The following is a 25,224-nucleotide window of genomic DNA, read 5'->3' as shown; positions in this document are numbered from 1 at the left end:
TCAATTCACTTCTTGTGCCAGGCTGATTTTGAACTCTGGAGCCACATGGCTAAGATCATTGGGTTCAATGTCATTGGCATCTAGGATACCAGTAACACTCACTATGACAAAGCCTGACCACAGAGGTGTTTTAGTGTAGCGTGTACAATAGAAGTCTAAGGGTATGTCTACACTACGAAACTAGGTCGAATTTATAGAAGTCGGTTTTTTAGAAATCGGTTTTATATATTCGAGTGTGTGTGTCCCCACAGAAAATGCTCTAAGTGCATTAAGTGCATTAACTCGGCGGAGCGCTTCCACAGTACCGAGGCAAGCGTCGACTTCCGGAGCGTTGCACTGTGGGTAGCTATCCCACAGTTCCCGCAGTCTCCGCTGCCCATTGGAATTCTGGGTTGAGATCCCAATGCCTGATGGGGCTAAAACATTGTCGCGGGTGGTTCTGGGTACATATCGTCAGGCCCCCGTTCCCTCCCTCCCCCCGTGAAAGCAAGGGCAGACAATCATTTCGCGCCTTTTTTCCTGAGTTACCTGTGCAGACGCCATACCACGGCAAGCATGGAGCCCGCTCAGGTAACCGTCACCCTATGTCTCCTGGGTGCTGGCAGACGCGGTACGGCTTTGCTGCACAGTAGCAGCAACCCATTGCCTTCTGGCAGCAGACGGTGCAATACGACTGGTAGTCGTCCTCGTCGTGTCCGAGGTGCTCCTGGCCACGTCGGCTGGGAGCGCCTGGGCAGACATAGGCGCAGGGACTAAATTTGGAGTGACTTGACCAGGTCATTCTCTTTAGTCCTGCAGTCCTATTGAACCGTCTTATGGTGAGCGGGCAGGCGATACGGATTGCTAGCAGTCGTACTGTACCATCTTCTGCCAGGCAGGCAAGAGATGAGGATTGCTAGCAGTCGTATTGTACCATCTTATGCCAGGCAGGCAAGAGATGAAGATGGCTAGCAGTTGTACTGTACCATCTTCTGCCAAGCAGCCATGAGATGTGGATGGCATGCAGTCCTTCTGCACCGTCTGCTGCCAGCCAAAGATGTAAAAGATAGATGGAGTGGGTCAGAACAAGAAATAGACCAGATTTGTTTTGTACTCGTTTGCCTCCTCCCCTGTCTAGATCACACTGCAGTCACTCACAGAGAAGGTGCAGCGAGGTAAATCTAGCCATGTATCAATCAGAGGCCAGGCTAACCTCCTTGTTCCAATAACAACGATAACTTAGGTGCACCATTTCTTATTGGAACCCTCCGTGCAGTCCTGCCTGAAATACTCCTTGATGTACAGGCACACCCTTTTTTGATTTTAGCTCCCTGAAGCCAACCCTGTAAGCCGTGTCGTCAGTCGCCCCTCCCTCCGTCAGAGCAACGGCAGACAATCGTTCCGCGCCTTTTTTCTGTGCGGACGCCATACCAAGGCAAGCATGGAGGCCGCTGAGCTCATTTTGGCAATTAGGAGCACATTAAACACCACACGCATTATCCAGCAGTATATGCAGCACCAGAACATGGCAACGCGATGAGGAGGTGAGGAGGCGACGTCAGCGCAGTCCCGTGAGTGATCAGGACATGGACACAGATTTCTCTGAAAGCATGGGCCCTGACAATGCATGCATCATAGTGCTAATGGGGCAGGTTCATGCTGTGGAATGCCGATTCTGGGCTCGGGAAACAAGCACAGACTGGTGGGACCGCATAGTGTTGCAGGACTGGGACGATTCCCAGTGGCTGCGAAACTTTCGCATGCGTAAGGGCACTTTCATGGAACTTTGTGACTTGCTTTCCCCTGCCCTGAAGCGCATGAATACCAGGATGAGAGCAGCCCTCACAGTTGAGAAGCGAGTGACGATAGCCCTGTGGAAGCTTGCAACGCCAGACAGCTACTGGTCAGTTGGGAATCAATTTGGAGTAGGCAAATCTACTGTGGGGGCTGCTGTGATGCAAGTAGCCCACGCAATCAAAGATCTGCTGATATCAAGGGTAGTGACCCTGGGAAATGTGCAGGTCATAGTGGATGGCTTTGCTGCAATGGGATTCCCTAACTGTGGTGGGGCTATAGACGGAACCCATATCCCTATCTTGGCACCGGAGCACCAAGCCGCCGAGTACATAAACCGCAAGGGGTACTTTTCGATAGTGCTGCAAGCTCTGGTGGATCACAAGGGACGTTTCACCAACATCAACGTGGGATGGCCGGGAAAGGTGCATGATGCTCGCATCTTCAGGAACTCTGGTCTGTTTCAAAAGCTGCAGGAAGGGACTTTATTCCCAGACCAGAAAATAACTGTTGGGGATGTTGAAATGCCTATATGTATCCTTGGGGACCCAGCCTACCCCTTAATGCCATGGCTCATGAAGCCGTACACAGGCAGCCTGGACAGTAGTCAGGAGCTGTTCAACTACAGGCTGAGCAAGTGCAGAATGGTGGTAGAATGTGCATTTGGACGTTTAAAGGCGCGCTGGCGCAGTTTACTGACTCGCTTAGACTTCAGCGAAACCAATATTCCCACTGTTATTACTGCTTGCTGTGTGCTCCACAATATCTGTGAGAGTAAGGGGGAGACGTTTATGGCGGGGTGGGAGGCTGAGGCAAATCGCCTAGCTGCTGGTTACGCGCAGCCAGACACCAGGGCGGTTAGAAGAGCACAGGAGGGCGCGGTACGCATCAGAGAAGCTTTGAAAACCAGTTTCATGACTGGCCAGGCTACGGTGTGAAAGTTCTGTTTGTTTCTCCTTGATGAAACCCCCCACCCCTTGGTTCACTCTACTTCCCTGTAAGCTAACCACCCTCCCCTCCTCCCTTTAATCACTGCTTGCAGAGGCAATAAAGTCATTGCTGCTTCACAGTCATGCATTCGTTATTCATTCATCACACAAATAGGGAGATGACTACCAAGGTATCCCAGGAGGGGTGGTGGAGGAGGGAAGGAAAATGCCACACAGCACTTTAAGCACAGCACTTTAAAAGTTTACAACTTTAAAATTTATTGAATGACAGCCTTCTTTTTTTTGGGCAATCCTCTGTGGTGGAGTGGCTGGTTGGCCGGAGGCCCCCCCACCGCGTTCTTGGGCATCTGGGTGAGGAGGCTATGGAACTTGGGGAGGAGGGCGGTTGGTTACAGAGGGGCAGCAGTGGCAGTCTGTGCTCCAGCTGCCTTTGCTGCAGCTCAACCATACACTGGAGCATACTGGTTTGGTCCTGCAGCAGCCTCAGCATTGAATCCTGCCTCCTCTCATCACGCTGCTGCCACATTTGAGCTTCAGCCCTGTCTTCAGCCCGCCACTTACTCTCTTCAGCCCTCCACCTCTCCTCCCGGTCATTTTGTGCTTTCCTGCACTCTGACATTATTTGCCTCCACGCATTCGTCTGTGCTCTGTCAGTGTGGGAGGACAGCATGAGCTCGGAGAACATTTCATCGCGAGTGCGTTTTTTTTTCTTTCTAAGCTTCACTAGCCTCTGGGAAGGAGAAGATCCTGTGATCACTGAAACACATGCAGCTGGTGGAGAAAAAAAAAGGGACAGCGGTATTTAAAAAGACACATTTTATAAAACAGTCGCTACACTCTTTCAGGGTAAACCTTGCTGTTAACATTACATACATAGCACATGTGCTTTCGTTACAAGGTCGCATTTTGCCTCCTCCCACCGCGTGACTACCCCCTCAACCTTCCCCCCTCCCTGTTTAGCCACAGGCAAACAGCCCAGCAGGAATGGGCTCCTCTGAGTGTCCCCTGAAGAAAAGCACTCTATTTCAACCAGGTGACCATGAATTATATCTCACTCTCCTGAGGATAACAGAGAGAGATAAAGAACGGATTTTGGTTGAATGCCAGCAAACATACACTGCAATGCTTTGTTCTACAGTGATTCCCGAGTACGTGTTACTGGCCTGGAGTGGTAAAGTGTCCTACCATGAAGGACGAAATAAGGCTGCCCTCCCCAGAAACCTTTTGCAAAGGCTTTAGGACTACATCTAGGAGAACTGCAAATGCCAGGGCAAAGTAATCCTTTCACATGCTTGCTTTTAACCCATGTATAGCATTTTAAAAGGTACACTCACCAGAGGTCCCTTCTCCGCCTGCTGGGTCCAGGAGGCAGCCTTGGGTGGGTTCGGGGGGTACTGGCTCCAGGTCTAGGGTGAGAAACAGTTCCTGGCTGTCGGGAAAACCGGTTTCTCCGCTTGCTTGCTGTGAGCTATCTACAAATTCCTCATCATCATCATCTTCTTCGTCCCCAAAACCTGCTTCCGTATTGCCTCCATCTCCATTGAAGGAGTCAAACAACACGGCTGGGGTAGTGGTGGCTGAACCCCCTAAAATGGCATGCAGCTCATCATAGAAGCGGCATGTTTGGGGCTCTGACCCAGAGCGGCTGTTCGCCTCTCTGGTTTTCTGGTAGGCTTGCCTCAGCTCCTTCAGTTTCACGCGGCACTGCTTCGGGTCCCTGTTATGGCCTCTGTCCTTCATGCCCTGGGAGATTTTCACAAAGGTTTTGGCATTTCGAAAACTGGAACGGAGTTCTGATAGCACGGATTCCTCTCCCCAAACAGCGATCAGATCCCGTACCTCCCGTTCGGTCCATGCTGGAGCTCTTTTGCGATTCTGGGACTCCATCATGGTCACCTGTGCTGATGAGCTCTGCATGGTCACCTGCAGCTTGCCACGCTGGCCAAACAGGAAATGAGATTCAAAAGTTTGCGGTTCTTTTCCTGTCTACCTGGCCAGTGCATCTGAGTTGAGAGTGCTGTCCAGAGCGGTCAGAATGGAGCACTCTGGGATAGCTCCCGGAGGCCAATACCATCGAATTGTGTCCACAGTACCCCAAATTCGAGCCGGGAACGTCGATTTAAGCGCTAATCCACTTGTCAGGGGTGGAGTAAGGAAATCGATTTTAAGAGCCCTTTAAGTCAAAATAAAGGGCTTCACTGTGTGGATGGGTGCAGGTTTAAATCGATTTAACGCTGCTAAATTCGACCTAAAGTCCTAGTGTAGACCAGGGCTGATAATCCTTTAGCCAGTCTTTATTTCTCAAGGAAGAAGTAATAAGAAAGCCTTCTGAAGAGCCTGGGGATTAAGATACATCTCAGTTTTTTTTAAAAAATTTCCTGAGTGCAATAATCTTGAAGGGTGAAATAGCTAAAATGGCAATATGCTAGCTGCGCTATTAACAGAGACACAAGATGGGCTGTGCTTAGTGAAGGCCACTGGTGGTCTTTCCAGAACCCATCTCATCTTGTCTGGCCCAAGAACAGGGGTCCTTGAAGACACTGTGCTGAAGGCTTCCTGGTGTAGAAAGAAGTTAAGATGGTGATTATTAACACTGCTCATCTGTTGCAGGGAGCAGAGGCATGACAGATTCTGTGATTTCCTCTTTCATAAATTGTCAAAGAGGACCATCTTCTGCCTCGCCTCCTGGACGGCTTCAGTGGCCTTAGTCCAGATTGACTTTGGGGTAAATGGGGTCAGAATTTTGCCCTGGAGTCCCTGTCTAGAGTAATTTGCATTCCAAGTGCCCAATCCTGCAAAGCCTCACCGGCATGAGGGTTATTAAAGCCAGTAAGGCCCTTGGTTAGCATAATACTAAGATAGCAGCCTTAATGAAGCTGAACCCTTGTGCTCAATAGAACTGACTAGAGTGACAACTAGGAAAAGACAAGCATGTGTGAATGAATAATGCTGCTTGTTGTTTTGGATGAGCATTTCATAAAACCAATGGCAGTGCACAGGATTTAATAGGCTAAGCTTCAGAAACAAATATTTATGCTCCAAACCCTCATGTTTTATTTTTTTAATCATTATTATTAAGAACTGGAAAGCTGCCAAGACCATCCAGCTCTCTATTTTCCCACAGCTTTTTCTGAGCTCACAGATTACGCTTGGCATGGAAATAACTGTGGTTTTAGTTGCATAAGAATATTCAGTAGGTGCTAAGTAATGTCTTTCTCTTTTCTTTCCAGGGTAAACAAAAGCTCTGGCTGTGTTGAATGTACTGTGCATTTTGGTGTATGCTGCAACAAGCAAGTGACTATAAATTTGCTGTCCCAGAAAACTGGCAGTTACTTGCAGTGACAATTGCAGTTACGCTTGAATGTATCTTACTTACTGTTCCCCCAAGACCCGAAAGCAAGAAATGTTGTGTGTTATGGGTTTGCCTGTAAAATACATAAGCCAAGTAAGGTACTTTTCACAGAATACATCCCAAATCATTTAAAGGCAAAGATTTAATGAAAAGGCAAAGATTTCTGCCATTTAAAGACACCTTTTAAAAACAGGTTTTTTTTTAACGCTCTCATAACTTAAAACATCTAAAGGGATTTTTCTCAAACTTTCCAGGATGATTCACTTATGAGCTGAGACGAAGCTTAGGAAGTTTCAGCCTCAAAGGAGAATATCTCAAACGTTATGACCATATGAATATAAGAACTTATATAGAAAACAATTTTGCCACTTCAATCGTAGATCTTTGGACTTCAAGACCAATAGAGTCCAATTTCCTATGTAACACAGCTCATTGACTTTTATCCAGTAATTCCTGCATCAAGCTTGATAACTTGGGCTTGAAGGATAGTGTATCTTGTTCTATAGTAATTATTTGCACACATGCACTTGTCTACAAAGGTAACAGGATTTCTAATACAATAGCTACCCTTTCTAGCATGGTAAAGGATTTACTCTATGGCTTTGTTTCTAGCCAGAGGTTAAATTTCCAGCTCAAGGTGATCTACCCGTGCTAGCTCTGATTGAGAAAGTAGCAAATATAAGCATGGCAATGTGAGCAGCAGGAAGGGCTAGCTGCCCCAAATGGGTACCCGTCCAAGAGGCTAACAACATACTTGGGGTGACTTGCTCCACCTGTTGCTCGCCCCAGCACAGTACAGCTTGCATCTCTGTGGCTACACTCTGTTTTTAGCACAGTAGCTTCATCAGAGCTAGTACAGGTATGTCTCCTTGGGCTGGAAATTCTGTCTCCAGCTCAAAGTATAGACGTGCCCTCTGTCTCTAACCACATAAACCTCTTCATGTTCTTTGTTCAGATTTCAAGACTATTGATCATTCTTTCCTTCTCTGGTGTTCCAAGCAAGACTTGGGCATCTCATGGGACCATGGGAATTGGCATAGTGAGTCAGACCAGTGGTCAGTCTAGTCTAGTACCATGTCTCTGATGGTAGCCAGTATTAGACCAGTGGTCAGTATCATGTCTCTGATGGTAGCCAGTATTAGATGATTCAGACTAACCCCATAGTGGGACATTACAGACTAATTCTATCCATAAAGGCACAAGGGTGAAATATCTTCCTAACTCCTGTCAGTTAGTGGTTGGTGCATGTCCTGAAGCATAAAATTTTATATCCCTTATGACAAATATGTAGACTATATAATGTAATTGTGGCTGTAGTCACTATCCTGGTTCCTTTCCTTTCTTTATTTGAAGCTAGTTTTCTGACATTCCTTTCACATCTGACCTTCATCTGCTCTGTTATAGAATGCCACAGGGTTCTGCCTCTTCTCTTTCCATACTGTTCCACTGAGATGGCTTATTAGGAGTTTGAACTTTGCATGCAGCTACCCATTTCAGGTGACTAAAGATGAGATCCTCTAAAGCCTCTGTCACTGAATGGATCGTAAACCCCTCTCTCCCACTAGTGAACAATTATTTGCATGATAGCCCCATGAAAGCCAATTTTCAATAGGAATTTCCCATTGCAAAAAAGCTCCTTTAAATGGCAGAACTTCTACAGTATGACGCTTGACCCCAGGTTCAATGGGACATGGTACTTGATGGAAAGTTCTTTGTACAACTTGGGTATTTTCCACAAAAACATGTGACATACAATATCTTGCTTCTGAAAGTATTCTGAAGGAACAGTGAGTATTGTGCATTCAAGGGTAGCTGAACTGAAGGCAGTGGGATTACTCATGAGCATAACTGCTCCCCAGTAGAAGTAAAGGGGTTCACACAGTCTGGCCCTATGCTAATGTCTCAAGTTGGCAAAGTTGTAATGAGTGAGTTTTTCTGAATACTAATATGGTTCCCCAGAAATATGGGCAATCTATGAACATACCTATTAATATGCCCACTAATAATAAATGGGGAACTGAATGGAACCAGGGACTGGGAGCAGGAGCTCATGAGCTCTGTTGCAACACTGCTCATTGGCTCAACCACCTCTCTGTTCCTCCTGTAGGGGAGGGGCTCTGCCCCATGCCACCCAGATCTTGTTACTGCCTTCCCCTTGCATCCTGGCTCCCACAGCCCATCAGACTGCAACCATTCTTTCCCATCATTCTCCAGCTGTGCATGGGTTGGGGCACACCTCTGCCAACAAGGAGACAGTAACCAGAGCTGGCTGGCATAATCACACAGCCCCTTTGCTGCTGGCATGATGGAGGAGCAGCCAGGCCAAATTTGAGTGGTGTTGCAAATGGTCAACTGGGCTTCTGCTCCCAGTCCCGGACTCTTCTTCACATGGCAGAGCCTGTGCCCATGGATGGAAGCTGCTGCTGAGGGGTGACTCCAGTTCAGGCTCACCCTCCAACCCTCTCCTTTCCCCCACCCCAGGCCCTTCCCTCCACACTTGCTGGATTGGTCACCATGTGCCTTTTTGATCACCCTCATGTGGAAATGGACACACAGTAACATGTGTCCAGATTTGCCAACTGAGTTCCCAGCATCTGCTGTAATTCCTGAGTTCTCATTCTGCATTGTGCTTAGGTACGGTTCTCTTTTTACTTAATGCCTAGCAGAATGGCATTGAAATGGGCCTTTTGGCACCATTACTATGGGAACAAGTCATCAGAGCAAGGAAACGTATGCTTTTTACTTGACACTTTTGAAATGTATATTTAATACATTTTCCAATTCGTTCATCAGGGTTAACTGGTGGATTAATTTGCCAAAATGCAATGAGAAATACCACTTTAATAGAGCAACCAAAGTAGAGCACCACCTACAAAAAAGCACACACTTTCATAACATTTTAACTTGATGCAATCAGCAGGTGTTTGCTGCTCCAGAAAGTGGGCAGCGACTTGCCGTAGCTTGCAGTTACACGAGGGCACAGTACTTAATGTGTGTATCTACATGGAGATTCTATATCACACTTGGAAGATGATAATGTGTGTGCATGAGTACAGATATATATACACAGACATGCATGGATGTGCACGTATACGAATACAACACACATGTACAGTACCGGAACAATGTGAGTACAGGATGTCCATGGGACATCTGACTGTCTCAGAGTTTGCAGCCTGATTGAGATGACTGTAAAAGGCACATAAAGGGGACAGCTCAAAGCAACAAAGCTCACAAGATTACCGGAGAGCCCTTAGCCATAATTTTAAGAGGCAACTCTCTCCCACTGATTTTCCCCATCATTCTTACCCTGACCCCTGTCCCGCACTGCCGTTGCATGACTCAGCATCTTCAACAACTTACCATGTTGAATCGATAGTCATGATAGAATAAAGGCCCTACCAGTACAGGAGAGTTCCCTGCAGTACATTATCAACTCATTTATCCGGTGGAATTTTAAATGGCAAATATTTCTACCACTTGCCTCAAGCGGCAATTCCACAGTTGCCATTGGGGGATCTTCCTGATATGCAGCCTGGCACTGCAGCAAGAAACTACAAGGATGGGCACATTGCAAATGGGAGAGAGAGAATTTACTTTTTCTTAATTTCATGTTAATACACACACATTAGAGATGGGCCAGTACCCGAGAGCTGAACAGCCCTGCATTTTTAAGAACATTCAGATCCAAAGTCATGGTTTGTGGCTCTCATTTGATAACCTTCACATACTTGGAGACTGTCATCCTGTTCCCCAGATTGTCAGTCCATCCTGACAATTGCTCTTGTACTCTGAATTCCCTCCAGTTAAGCTACATATTTCTGTAATTGAAGCACCAAGAACTGAATACAACAAGCCTCATTCAGATCTTACCTACGCACCAGTGTAAATCTGAGGCAACATGCTTTAACTCCGTGGAGTTACTCCAGGGCATTGGTTTGAATGACCTTGGTGTCAGACTGCTAGTCTAACAATGACTTCACTGATAGCTATTATTTTCCAGTGTAATAGCTATGTGGAAATGGCAATGTAGACATTATAGGCTCAGTCCTGAACACCACGCTGGCCTCTTTGTGCCACTCCTGGGATGTAAAAGGATGGAAAACTCACACAGCTCCTCAGCTGGGGATTCCCTAGCATGTGGGACTCTCTGGGTAGCGCAGAGCAGGTGGTAATGCTCTCTTACGGTTAACCCCTCCTGGCCCAGGGGGCATGATATGGATGTTTCAGGTGAAAATAGGGCATAGCCAGAGTGCCGGTGAGCTCTGGCAATTCCTGGCTGGTGGAGGGCCCTTTGGGGGGAAATGACTGGCTGAGTGATGTTTGTAAGATGCCCAGGCATTGAACCCTATGTGATTTCATGTGCATTACCGTGTGATAATTCAGAGCTACATTACGTTTGGGAGCATATAACAGTCTAGCAGAGTTGGGATGTGTAAGCACTAGGACAGAGAGTGTCTCTTTGTATCACAGGTTCTTTCTTTCCAAATATAATATGTACATAACACCCTAAGTACTAGACACTTTTCCACTGTGCCCTTTGGAAAGCAAAAGTCTCAGCAAGCAGCAGACTTATGAATCATTGGCAATAGATGCTATGTATCTTGTTATGAAATTCAAGATGGCGAAAAACCACGAATATGAAACGAGAAGAGGAAAACAGCCCAAGGACAGGACACACTAAGGTTTTTGTTGCTAGCAGATAAAGCTGTTTGTAATTTCAAAAGCCAATTTTTGAAAGTTAAAGATGGAAGAAACATGAGAGTCAAAGATGTGAAGCACCATGTAAAATAGTAGTTTGGGGATAGTCAGAAAAGTGAATCTAAAAATGACATGATAGGCTTATACATTCATTCGTTTAATGACTCCATGGCAAATTTGCTCAGTATACAAACCAACAAAATAATTTCTGTTTTTTCTCTTAACTTCCAGTTCTGTACACCCTGAAAGTTGAGCTGTGTTCTTTGTGCCTCTCACCTCCTCACCGGTAATAAAGATTATGCAGTCAAAATTTAGCTGATCATCTGCAAGACATAATAGAATCCAAGGGACTCAGATACCACAATGATGACTATGGTATAAGAAATTAGATAGGTAGGTAGACACTGGAAGGTCTTCCATAGCGGTATTGATTCTGAGCTGCTACCAGGACGTAAACAAATCTGGTTTATCAACTAAGGAAGCAGATATTCTAAACACTCATGAGACTTGATTGAAAGCCCATTGAGATCAATGAAAAGACTCCCATTGACTTCAGTGGGCTTTGGCTCAGGCCCATGGCTCAGGCCCCTGTGGAGACAGAAGGGCTACTGCAGGGGCAGTCTTGGCATAGTTATTTGGAAAGCTTGCACACAGGCTGCCGTGCATCACAGGTTTCAACTTTTCCCAAAAGCTCAAAAGCTGAAATTTACTCCAATTCCATCAGAGATGTTGAATATTTGCATCTGTTTAAAGCAGTGTCACATAGTGAATAGCGACCCCCCGGGAGGTACAGCAGGGACTCCTTTGAGTGATGGGACTGATCTGTGTAGGCGGGTTGCAGGGAGGGACTTACTGTATGACAGAGGTATATATTCCCAGAAAGTCCCAGAAGGCTCTTGGAGGTTCAGGAAAATGGACTTACCATAGGCCGTGTGAGTCATTTCCTTTTGTCAGACGTTTGGAACAGTTTCATACAAAAACACTTTTGTTTGAGGCCAAGTAATTATTTTGGAGGGCTTTGCATTCATTTCCAGGATTATACACCATTGTACTTTGGTCCCTAACGCCTACCTTTTAAAGTAAATGGGTGAGATGAAAAAGTTGAGGTCTTGACCATGTGTGGTCATTAATGATCTGTTACCATTTTCACAAGAGGAGAGATTTTTAAATTCCAGCTTCCTGGCCAAATTCCAACTCTGGGACTAGTCTACCAAAAACCTCCTGAAACTTCAGCTGGATAGGGTATTCTCACTTCCTGGCCTGAACAGCCGGGTGACGCTGCTGGGCGCTATTCGAAGCAGTGGCATTTTACAGTAGAGGCTGCTGCACGCTTTTGCGGTGGAAGCACTGGAGCAGTTGCTACTTAGAATTCATACATTTGTAAAGGTCTGCTGCTGCTGCTTGCTTTAATCATACAAGTGGTTCCATGTACTTCAGTGGGGCTGCTTGTGTGAAAAGGGTGAGCAGAATTTGGTCCTAAATTTGTAAAGAGCATAGGGATATGAAAGGCCCTATACATTGTAAATGTAAACTGATGTTACTATTATGAATAATAGTAAATGCACCAGGCAGCTAAATGCAGTATCGGGGCATTGTATTCTAACATACACGTTCTTTTTTTTTAATCTCTGCATTGTAATTGTATTGTACAGTAAGTGGCGGGCGCGTGGGAGTGTCCCAAAATCCATTCTTTTAATAGATTCAGTTGACCAACAAGTTAGTGGATTTTATTTTTGCAGCATGTAAAACACTTTCAATATATTGCATAACGACAGGTTTCAGAGGAGCAGCCGTGTTAGTCTGTGTCCGCAAAAGGAAAAGGACCTTAGAGACTAACCAATTTATCTGAGCATGAGCTTTCGTGAGCTACAGCTCACTGCATCAGATGCATCCGAAAGCTTATGCTCAAATAAATTGGTTAGTCTCTAAGGTGCCACAAGTCCTCCTTTTCTTTTTACTTTCAATCTAGTGGTCTTGAAAGTCCAGACAGCTCACATGTATACAAGACACAGGCAAAAGAATCGTTTTCTCTGAACTGTTCTAATTCCCAGATGGTTCTTTTTTGATAAATGTGGATTGTGCTGTGCATTTTCATGGTTCTAACCTCATCCCCTTTCAGGAATCTACCCTCCTCTAAAAATCTGGGGTAATTTATGGCAGGCGTTTATCCTGGGTAAGTTGTTTGTTATCTAAAGAATATGCTGCGCTTCAACAATTGCTGGCCCCAGCCTGCCCAGATAGAGTCTGGATGTAGTTTTCCTCTCTGAAGTCACAGTTTATTCAGCTCGCACAGTCTTTAAAGCATTAGCTGCAGGATTTGTTTAATGTTCTCCAGGATCTATTTTAATTATATGGAACTTTCAGAACAAACATCATGGGCTGAAATGCACAAATGAACATATTGTAGAGAACTGGAAACTGACAAATCCTTGTTTGCCTGTTTTAGGGATGAACTTTCAATGTTCTTTCCTCCATTCACCCCTATATATATATATCTAGTGTGTGTGCACACGTGCAAATGGAATTGGCTAAGTAGTTGGATAAGGGGGGCGGTATTCCGGGAATGTGGGGGTGGCATTCTTTAGGATAGCACGGAAGGATAGATCCAACAGTAAGGATGAAATTAACAAACAGAAAGAGTGGCTAGGGCACCAGCTTGGGATTCAGGAGACCTAGGTGCAATTCCCTGCACTACCACAGACTTCCTATGTGACTTTGGGCAAATAACCTAGTTTATGTGTGCCTCAGTTTACCACCTGTAAACACCTGGGGGTGTCATGAAAGTAAATGCATTAAAGATTGTGAAGCACTCAGATACTATGGCAATGGGGCCATATACGTACCTAACATACATTGGAAATTTCAGTTGAATGTCAGGATAAACTTCCGGAGAGGGAGATGTATTAGGCTGTAAAATTGTCTCCCAAAGGACGTGGTCAAATCCCCAGCACTTGAGTGTTTAAAACTAGACCCATGAAAATGTGCTGTAGGGGATGTTGATTAGCGGGGAGGTGGGTTGATGGATGTTTTTACCATTTCTTTCTTCTGTCATTTTAAATGCACCCCCTCTGTTAGCTCCTGTTTTTTGCCCCATGAGAGAGATTCTAGAGCACCCACAGGTAGAAAACAGCATGTTACATAGTGGTGCCAACATGCTGTGGGCAGTTAAAGAGCATGACTCAGGCTGTGTGCATGTTCTGTGTTGCACACTCTGCTTTTAAATTTGTTCCTTTCTGGGTACGTCTACACTGGAATAAAAGCCCTGCCGCACAACTGCGGCTGGCTTGGGACAGCTGACTCAAGCCCGTGGGCCTTGGCCTGTGGGGCTCAAATTATCTGAGATTTCTGTGTGTACACTTCATAATTTTGGAAGGTGCTTAGATACCATAGTCATGTGCTCCATGTGAGAGATTAAATAGACTGAGAGGTGAAAGTTTCGGTATCCCTTTACCAGTCTTGTAATCTATACAAACCCCCTGGAGTTACTCAATTTTTAATGTTCATTTTATGTGTAGAACCCAGGGTACCAAGGTGTGTTAGCATTTCAGATGAAGACTATCTGGAGAACATTTCCTCTCCCAATCTTCCCTATACATGCCACTTGCTTTGCTCATTTTTTTAATTGGATTGCTTTAGCTATTAGTTGACTGAACTGTACAGACTGTGTGTGTGCCATGCCTTGTCAGGATGCCTTTGCTTAATGTTGAGATAAGTATAACATCCAAGTTACATTTTTTTATGAGAAGTGTAATGTAAATTATTTTTCTTGACAGCTCACTAGAGCTGGACACCACACATTATGTCAAATTAGTTCCTCTTCCTCTTGTGATAACTTGAGGGGTGCATTTCAAAGGAACCAGATGTTTTAATCTTTCTTGGCTAGCTGGCTGCCAGACGTCTGGGACACAGAAGCTAACTGGAAATTGCATGGATGCTGACCTTGAGAGGGGCTTTTGCTTTTTGACTTTCTTTCTAACTCAGGATATCTGCCCTACATGTTATCATGGAAACTAGACAAAAAAAGACCTCTCGTATTAGGTCACCTAGACCACCCTGTCAGTGCGGGACACTTCCATTCTGCATATTCCCAAGAGCGTTAGCCCCTCTAGGTAGGAAAGATTGTCTGGTGAGTAGAGTGTTAGCCTGGGACCTGGGAGACCTGGCTTCAAGTTCCCGCTCTACTACTGGATTCCTGTGAGACCATGGGTAAGTTACTTAGTCTCTCTCTTCTACTGATTTCAGTGGAAGTTAGGAGCCTAAATACCTTTGAGGATTTTGGCCTTAGTTCTCCATCTGTCACATGGGGATTATAGCACTTCCCTACCTCAAAGGAATATCATGAGGATCAACACATAAGACTGTGAGGTGCCCAGATACGATGGCGATGGGCGCCATCTACCCAAGTAGGCAGTCAATTTTAAATGATGGGGCTTTCCCCACTTCTCATGGGAGGCTATTGATCAATTACTGACGGCTTTCATAAGGTTCTTCTCCTGCTCAGGAGAAGGCTTATCACTCTTACTTCTTACAGATAGGATTTCCTAGGAGATTAGGTTACTGGGGGGTGGCCTGGATGCCAAGGCATTAACTGGGGAATGCTGGCTCTACTGTTCCTGCTTGTGCTCAGGAAAAAGGGGTCAGTGGTTTTCCACATTTCATTCAGATTGTTTACATGGAAATAGAATGGGGCAGGCTGGATCCTTATGCTCCATCTCAGAGATGGCTGCACTTCAGTGGGGTGGGAAAATATTCTTTCTTGTAGGCCATGAAGAGCTGGTCCAAAAACAGAAAACAAATTTTGTAAAAATGTATGTGAAATTTTACCCTCTTTTCCTTCATTTTTGTTTTAAATTTAACTTTCCTTACAGTCTGTAATGATCCATGATGCAATCTGGGACCCTTTGGGAGAAAAGACACTCTATAGCAGGGGTGATCAAACTTATTGACCCTCAGAGCCGCATACGACAATCTTCAGAAGTTCGAGAGCCAGGGCGTCTGCCAGAGCTCAGGGTTTCAGCCCCGCTCCTGCTGAAGCCCTGAGCCCTAGCAGGTGCACCCTGCAGGACTGAAGCCCCGAGACCCTTCTCCCTGCTGGGCAGAAGTCAGGAGCAATGCATGGGGGAACATGTGGGGTCATGTGTATCCCCCACATGTTCCCCCATGGGATGGGGGATTTTTGCATGGGTTTGCTAGCACTGCTCGGTCACATGGTGCCACGGAGCCCCATTCCTGCACAGCAGCTGCTGGATCCGGCAAGCTGGGAGCTGCGGCCATGGGGTGAGGCAGCGGCAAACAGCTCAGAGCTGTGGGGAGAGCCGCTGCTTTTGCTGCTGCTCTCCCCATGGAGCTGAAGCACAGGCCCCTCCCTGCAGCTCCCAGCTGTTTGCCGCTGCCTCTCCCTGCGGAGCTAACCCCTGGGAATGCAGGGAGGGGCCGCTGAGGGTAAAGGGGGGCATGCCTGAGGGGGCATGACTGAAGCTGTTGGGGGGGGGTGGGGAGGCCGAACTTTTAAATTGTGCCCCCCCACTCTCAGCAGGCACCAGTTGTCTCTGGCAGAAGCCTCTAGCCCCCCCACCCCGCCACGGGGCAGAAACTCCTAGCTCCCCCCTCCAGTCTCATAGGCGGAGAAGGGATGAGTGTGTGTGTGTATGTGGGGGCGGTCGGAGGGCTCTACGAGGCACACTTTCGCGGTAAAAGAGCCGCATGTGGCTCCCGATCCGAGGTTCAGCCACTGCTGCTATACAAAGACAGACCAAGATTTTCAAAAGTGAGTAGTGATTTTGGATGCCTCTATTTTCGGGTGCCCAACTTAGATTTGTTAAGGCAGGTTTCTCAAGCTTCATTGCACGGTGACCCCCTTCTGACAACAAGAATTAGGCTTCAGTCCCTGGGAAGAGGGACTGAAGCCTGAGCTGCTCTGCCCCGGGCAAGGGGGCCAAAGCAGAAACCTGAGCCCTGGCCTCCTAAGGGGCAAAGCCAAAGCTTGAGGGCATCAGCCCTGGGTGGGTTGGGGCTTTAACCTGAGCCCTGCCGGCCAGGGCTGAAGCCCTCAGGCTCCGCCTTCTGCCCGGGCAGTGGAGCTCGGACTTTTGGCTTCGGACCCAACAAGTCTAATGCCAGCCCTAGTGATCCCACTAAAACAGAGTCACGACCCACTTTGGGGTCCTGACCCACAGTTTGAGAACCGCTGTTTTAAAGGATCTGATATTCAGAGGGTGCTGAGCCCCTGTCCTTTGAAAATCAAGCCCATTTATGGCATCTCAAACTTGACACTACAGATTGTTAGTTACTTGTGACACTCTCGGCTGCAAGACACTATTTTTAATCCACCCGACATGCTTCCTGGACTTTCTGCCTGTTCCAGTCTTTGGCATTCCCCTGGCTTCTGTTCAGTTACCCCCTAGATAATGTGTTTCCTCTACTGCCTACGCTGAAGAGGAGTCTTGCCACTCCAGTTCTCTCCAGAAACTACTGTGCCAGCTTGTAGATATTTACAAGTTAGGGCTTTGGGTTTTTTAAATATCTGTTTCCTGACCTGATGAGACTCTACTAATAATGCTAGAAGGTAAGTGCTGATGCCTGGGCTGCCAAACATGAAAGGGTGGCCAGTAAATGCAGTTACGGTTCTCAGGCTCAGCAAAGACAGCAAGTCTAATACAGTGTAAAGGAAGGTGACTGGATTACTTCCTGATCCTTAGTTTTTGTAGCTGTGCAGGCTAAATAATGATAAGGGCAATCAGAGCTCCTGCTTCAAGGTGTCAGCTAATTACTTAGAGATCAGGAAGGACCTTCCCTCCACGTGCAGTGTTGCACACTTGGCCAGGTCCTTTTTCACACTTGTCTTTAAGGTGTTTTTAGCTGTCTAATAAAGTTATACCTTAATTTTCAGTGTCCTGTAGCTTTAAATCTCCAAGGACTCTGCTGTCTGCAGAAATGAAACCTCCATTTTGTGTTGATTTTAGTGTAGGGTGTCACAGAAGGAACACACATATTATACTTTCTCATGGAGACTTTACTTTTGTTTTCTTTACCCTAACATGTCTGGAAGACACATATGTTCTGTAGTTACATCGGCTGTTGGCCACTGCTGGAGACACCACCAGACTAAATGAACTGATGTTCTGACTCTGTGTGGCAAATGCTAATTTACTGTGTGACCAGATCCTCAGCTGGTGTAAATCTGGATAGCTCCACTGACACTGCTGATTTACAGCTGAGGACCTGGCCTTGTAATTGAGGGGAGAAAAATACCCTGCTCTTACTAAGACATCTGTGATCCAGAGCAAGAATTGTAGTGTCGTGCACTATTATGCTGGTTTGTAATTGTACAAAGGAACGGTTCATTATTTGCCTTAATTTCTCTTCAGTAGCATTTGAAAGAAAAGATAATATGCTAAGGTAAAGGATCAGAAGAGGGAATAGTGTTTATGTATCTCACAAGGGCTCAGTGTTAGTAAAGCACTTGGCAAAGAACAGTGCTATAGCACTGCAGGAGGTATAACACTGATTGCTTTTCATTTTGGGATGTTAAAAGAGTGTCTTGGAAAGACTTGTGTCACCTCCTAGATCTTCTCCTCCCACCTCATCTAAATATTTAGACCAAGCTAAAGAATTAACAATATTCATTATAAATCAAATGATGTCTTGCTAAGTTCACAGTGCCTTGCATTCTGATATTGAATCTGGCTGTCTAGGCATTCATAGCACACTCCTGATGGTGGTAAATGAGCATGTCTTTGGTCTGCTTACAGTATAATTAAATATAAGATGAAACTGTAGCAAAATGCAATAATTCAGTTTATTACCAGCTGAAATAACCCATCCGAACGATTGTGTTGTTCTTGTGCTTCTCTTGCAGTTCCCAAGAAGCTTCTGCATGAAACCCAGCCAAAACCAACCAGCTACCAAGGACTTCAGCAACCACATTTTCCACAGCAGCCAAGAGTATATGATCCTAATGTTATAGGGGACGGCGTGTTCTTTCCAGAAGCCTCGCCGGCCATTCTAGAGCGCGTTCTGCCAGGTAGCTAAGGCTGTAACAATATTTACAGAAACCTAACAGCAGTGATAACAATGATGAGTTCCCATTAATGGACACTAAATACCAGAATCTATACTCAGGCATTTGTGCAGTTCACAGGCCCCACCCATTTCGGAACAGTGGCGGAAATACAGTTTTGTCATTGCACAATTAGCTCATGACTTTGTGGCTTCTGAGTTCTCTGTACCGTTCCAGCAGTGAAGTACAGTAAGTGTCTGTCAGCACAGTGCAATGATTACCATACAGCTTTGGAACATGAGCCTCCTCCACTGAAGTCAATGGCAAAGCTCACGCTGGCTTCAGTGAGATTAGGGTTATGTTTTTACTCTGTAAAGCATCTTTCATAAAATTCTATGCCAAAATGCTTTACAGCCTTAACTGACATATTGCAAACATGAAAAAAGGCCAGAGAAAGTCAGAGGCAACATGTTTGAAATGGGATGCATACGTTGTAAAGATAAGGGGAGGTTGTTCCAAAGGCTGGGAGCTGCAAAGGAGAAGGCTCTTACACCATCAGTGGTGACATAGAGAAGGCCAGCGATAGGCAAGGCATAGGGGAACATCTCTGAGGAAGGCATGGGGGAACGTGGGGGACTTTTTGCCAGATCCTGGAGTGAATGGCGAGCCAGTGGAGATGGATGAGGACAGTGTACAGCGGTGGATGGCCCTTCCATGATATGCTTTAGTTGCGATAGAATAGATCTCCTTTCCTCCTGCATAACCCCTATAATCTTTTTCCTGCCCTTACTGGCTGATTGTACAATCCTACAGATTAGAAAACCAGTTCTGTGGCTTTATGGTGCTTGTTGCTGGAGTGTAGAGTGCTCAGACAATCATTCATTTAGGAACTTGTTTGACTGCACTAAGGCTCCACTGGAGAAAACAAAGAGCGGAACTCCTCTTACAGTTCAAAGTAAAGAAGTTATTCTTCACTCTGCCTCCTAGAAAACACGCCTATTGTGCAATGTTTCCACAGGATAGCTAGAGCCCAGCAGGTCTCTGTCTCTGTCTCCCCTTGGGCCTTGCTTTGTTGATCTAGTATACAGCACATCCTACGGGGAAGCCCCAAAAGGGGGTGTAATTTGAAATCTTTGTCCTGCTGAGATCCAGAGAGGCTCGTCCCCATTATGCAGCTTTCTGAAAACCCTGGGGAATCTGTGATGTGGGAGGGGCTGAAGATGGAAGGAAAAGCAGGAGAGAAGGGAGCAGGGGCTTGTTGAGCTCACCAAAGATGGAGAGGAGCCATGATAAACTTGCAATGCTGCTCCACATATAAATGACACGGCAATATCAGAACATGGGTCTTGAGTTGGTACTGCTGGCCTGCACTCACTTATCTGTTCCCTACTTAGGCTTAATTGACACGTCTTCTGTTTTCCATGGGACAACCCCAATTTTGACATTAAAGAGTTCTCAACTATTGCCTGGGATAGCGAGACTTCATATCATGACGTTGCATCATGGAATGATGATGCCTTGTGGCCGCAGGGAAACACCACCATGTGGAGATGCAGTTACTTTGCCTAAGAGGACACAGACTAAAAGGTGGCAGGCCTCCTCATTAGCCTTCCACCATGTACGCTGACACTGTTATGGCTTTTGGGATGCTCTGGGTGCAGAGAGTGGGATGTTTCCCTTTTGGAAATGAGTGGACCATATACACAGGATTAATCAATTATCTCTTCTCCATTTACGTTATGCACAATTGCTGCAGAGTATACAAAGGGGCAGAGATGGCTATTAATCAGCAGTAAAGCCCTGTCGCCACTGTACCTTGTAACCCTCTAACCAGATACTGGCGGGCTTATTTGTAAGCATAGGTTCCATCCACATGTTGACCCTCATCGTGGTCATCATTGGAGACTGACCCCTGAGTGCTAGTGTATGAGCCTCTACAGCTTGTGCGGAATTCCCTAGCTGGGAGCAGTATCAGAGTCATGTGCTCGGTGGGTTGGACACGGGTGGGGGAAGGCAGAACGCACACCGAGCAGGGGGCATATCCATGCATTGCCGTGTTAAGACTCAGTAACAGTCCACAGTGGTTTGCCTTTGCCGTACACCTGCCGGTGGTGCCCTGATCACGGTGTGACAGCCTCTGCTACACGCTGCTGCTGTGTTTTAAAATAAGACGTGACATGTTGTGTAACAAAGCACGCAAGGGAGTAAGCCGTCAAAGCCTCATTCACTGTTTGTCTGTGAGAATCCTCTTTGACTTTTAAATCCCTCCATAAAACCTACCTCTGCTGTGATTCCTGCAGCTCGCTGCCCTTTGGCATCGGCGAGGCAAATGGTGAGCTGAGACTTCAGTTTTTCGGCTAAACTCTCTTCATTTTATTACCTCGCCCTCCCACCAGCTGCCACCCCATTGGTCAGTTTTCTCTTTCCGTTGACACCTGAATTGTAAATGCTCTGGGGCAGGGATTGCCTTCTTCGTTAGTTGTTTGCACAGCACCCAGAACAATGGGGCCCTGATCCTTGACTGGGCTTCCTAGATGCTACTGTAATAGAAATAAGATTAATAAATAATTAGAGTTATTTAGGGAGAGTCAAATTTTCCCATATCTCCTCCATTCAGTTCCCTGAAGATGGCTACTTTGGTAAGTCACAATCCCTTTAGAAACACCACCTTTAAAGCAAAACACTGTAAATTAACAGAGCCACAACCTGGGCTCCTTTTACATTTCCTTCTCCGACTTATTCAGCATCCCATTCAGCTCCGCTTTATTCCCCAAATATGTGGCACTTCCGGTTACTACCTTTCCTGCCATATCAATAATCTGGGGCTGGGAATGGCATTTTGAAGGCTCTACATTCCAAGAGTTACTAGGTTAAGGCCCAAATATCCTTCACATGTGCTCAGACCTTGGGCTGAGGACAATTGACATGACAATAATAAGAATTACACTCCAGTAGAGCTTGTTATCTATGATTGTCAAAGTGCCTTATAAAAGTTATCACAATATCTCATTGAGGTAGGCATTATTGCCATTTTACAGCTAGGGAAACTGAGGCACGGAGTGATTAAAGAACACTACATCCAAACGTGGGGGCCCAACATTAAGCACCTAGATAAATGGCCTGGATTTTGAAGGTGCTGAGCACCCATCGCTTCCTTTGGTTTCACATTAGGAGTTGAATGGGGAAGATCAAGGCATTTATTAAGATGCTGAAATGTGGATTTAGGGGGAGATTTTCAAAAGCGCCCTTCATGCCACTGAATTTCCTATTGAAAATGTCCGCCTTTACCCCTCTGTGCCTTAGTTTGTTCATCTATAAAACTGTCTTTCAATGGGAATAGTGCTCCTAAATCTGAGGTCCTTTTTAAAATTTCCCCTTTGGTCCCTCTCTTCAGGCATCCATGTTTGAAAAGTTTTGCTTAAATGACTTGCCCAAGGTCACAGTCATTCAGTGGCAGGGTTGGAAACAGAACCCAAGTTTCCCAATGGCCAGTCTCCTACTCTAACAGCTAGACATCACCACAGCATCCAGCTCTAAGCAGAGGGGTTATTTTAACCGCTGTATTTGGCACTGGTGTGACTGCTGCCGAAATACTGTGTCCAGCTCCGGTGCCCACAATTCAAGAAGGATGTTGATAAATTGGAGAGGGTTCAGAGAAGAGCCAGGAGAATGATTAAAGGATGAGCAAACCTGCCTTATAAAGAGAATGTCAAAGAGCTCAATCTATTTAGCATGACAAAGAGAAGATTATTAAGGGGGTGACTTGATTATGCTCTGTAAGTAGCTACATGGGGATTGAATAATGGGCTCTTTAGTTCAGCAGAGAAAGGTCTAACACTATCCAATGGCTGGAAGTTGAAGCTAGACAAATTCAGATGGGAAATAAGGCTTACATTTTTAACAGTGAGAGTAATTAACAGTTGAAACAATTTACCAAGGGTCATGGTGGATTCTTCATCACTGACTATTTTTAAATCAAGATGGGATGTTTTTTCTAAAAGAGCTGCTCTAGGAGTTTTTTGGGGGAGGTTCTATGGCCTGTGTTATACAGGATGTCAGACTAGATGAGCACAATGGTCCCTTCTGGCCTTGGACTCTGTGAATCTCTGAAGCCGCACTAATAGGATGCAGCACCACACAGGCATTTATCCACCTGAGCCATCACCCCTGCCGACATTTTAAATTAACTTATTTCCCCCTCACTCCCAAATCATTGTCGCTGACCTCGGAGGGCCACACAGCTTCCAGGCAGGTACAGTACGAAGTGAACAATGTAACCGTTCACCTTGGGTGTGAGCGGTGCAAATGCAAACACAGAGAGACAGTGAACAAACGTGGACTTTCATGCGCTGCAGGCTGGAGTTGAAAGTGACTTTGCTCCCACAGCAGTAATGGTATTTCATGCACCAGAATTTGTCAGTTTCCTGAACTTAATACTAGCAGATAAGTGGAAGCCAGATGCAATTGCCAGCTACTGTGTACTGTTTGTTTGCAGCCTGTACCAGATACACAGGGACAGGAGTCTTAAAAGGTTTAACAGCCGTTGGCTTTTGCACACTCATAGGTGGATGATGGAGCACTCTCTATGGGCTGACTTTTTAATGTGTTTGAAACAATTAGTATTTTGCCATTGGTTGTGGTGTCTGCAGACAGATCAAGGTACAGCCAGTTCTTAGCAGTGATCTGATAAGGTCTGAAAGGGTCTCTTTCAGCCTTCTGGAATTAGCTGCCTTCTCAGCTCCAGTCTTCAACAAATAAAATAAAATCATTAACCCATGTTCCCTCACCTCTCTGAACGGGAAATTATGTCTCAGTGAAACACAATGAAAGCATGCTTCTGAAGGAAGTCATAAACGCAGGCAAAGATCCGCCCTTCCCTTAATAAGGCTGGAGGGAAAGCAGTGCTGCTTGCCAGGTGTAGATCACTCTGGAATTACAGTGAGATGCAAGCGAGGTGTTGCCAACCCTGTCTGTGTCTTCCAAGCTCATGTGCTGAGTTATTACACCGTTAGTGGAACCCAGCATTGATAAAGGCTCTTTGATTAAAAAAAAAAAACAACCTGATTATATATTTGCTGTAAAACATCTGGGTGTGTCTAACGGGGGATGTGAAAGAGAAGGATATAGGGGAGAGGAGATGCTGCCTGGTAGCTAACACAGAAACTGCCTTGAATCCACCGTGTGCTCTCAGCCGAAGCTAACCGAGAAGGTCCAGCTGCCTAACTGCGGCAGATTTGGGTGGCATTGCCAGTGACTGGCTCCAGATTTCTGAATGCAGAAGCAGGTTCAATTGCTTTAGGGCAGGGCAATGCTGAAACTGACGTGCTTGTTCCCTCACTCAAAACAGAGAAGAAGAAAGGGAGGTCGGCTGCCTTTTACCCGCTAGACAACAGCCCCTTGCTGCTTCCAGTGGATGAGACACAGCGGCCAGTGGATAACAGCAGCATGGAGCCCGTGGGCGTTAGCACAGAGATGGCCTTGCTCAGCAACATCCTAGCAGCGTATTCCTTTATCACAGGTAGGTCTCTCACCTGCTTCGTCTCTGGGCTGCTGTGATGTCTTTTAAGACTCTCAGTGGGGCGCCCCAGCGTAAGTGAGGGCACAATCTGCCCCTTTGTATTTCTCTCAGAGGTTCATTTTCCCATTTGTCTCTCAGCAGGTTTTCCCTTGAAAGACCTGACCAGTGTAGCTCTAGAGAAGGGTTGACTGTATATAACAGGCTGTATTGTGTTCTGCCTTCCCTTGGACTTGCTCTCATCTGAAGTTAAATACAATGTAATCTTAGATACGGTATTATTTCTAATGTGCCTTTTTCCTTGAGATCAAAGGCTGGCTCATTAAGAAGGCAAGCTTGTCCTGTAATTTGGAAAATAAGCAGCACTAAGATCATTACCCTACTTAAGAGAATTTGGCTTATCTTCAGTGGAAGTGTGAAGATGAAGTTTCTGCTTAGTGTAATTATATATTTAAATCTAATGTAGGGAAAGATTTCCTCCGATCACAGCTTAGCTTTCATCCACATTTTTTCTTGTCATATGTCTTTCATGTAACACAGGAGCTTTCTTCCATTTACATTTATTTTAAAGAGTCACTCTCATCATGAAGCTCATCAGCCAGAATCACTGCGAGGGGGCAGCCAGGGAGTGGGCCCTCCCAAAGCAGAAAGCCTGCTAGAATGAGGGGCACAGTAGTGCAAGCTGTCCACAGCTCCTGTTTGTATCAGAGACCAGCACTGGTTGGTGCTACCCACAAAGTGGGTGGAGCCAGCCCCACAAAGCACAGGGTCAGGCTGGCCAGGAGATGTACTGATTCACCACTTTTGTTAGTCCAGCTTCTGCTGGGGGAGAGGGGCTCCTCCAGAATTATAATTGGAATTGCAAAACTACTGTCCACAGACGGGAGCCCCCTCCCTCCAGCGTAACAGAGACAGGGCATACAGTTTGCTGGCC

At 46.0% G+C, this 25,224-nt stretch overlaps 1 protein-coding gene across 1 annotated transcript in view; it reads left to right on the top strand.

The window, feature by feature from the left end:
• LOC140908532 (protein eva-1 homolog C) overlaps positions 1-25,224 on the top strand; it is a 312,652-nt gene that overhangs the window by 275,218 nt on the left and 12,210 nt on the right. Inside the window, exons 6-7 of the mRNA XM_073335814.1 lie at positions 18,635-18,799; positions 24,123-24,293. Of these exons, the coding sequence (XP_073191915.1) occupies positions 18,635-18,799; positions 24,123-24,293 (336 nt within the window). The remainder of the gene's footprint in view (positions 1-18,634; positions 18,800-24,122; positions 24,294-25,224) is intronic.

Source organism: Lepidochelys kempii, chromosome 3 (genome assembly GCF_965140285.1).
Source record: "Lepidochelys kempii isolate rLepKem1 chromosome 3, rLepKem1.hap1, whole genome shotgun sequence".
NCBI lineage: Eukaryota > Metazoa > Chordata > Testudines > Cheloniidae > Lepidochelys > Lepidochelys kempii.
The sequence above is the reverse complement of the archived record's forward strand: the minus strand, read 5'-3'. Positions and strand labels throughout refer to the sequence as shown.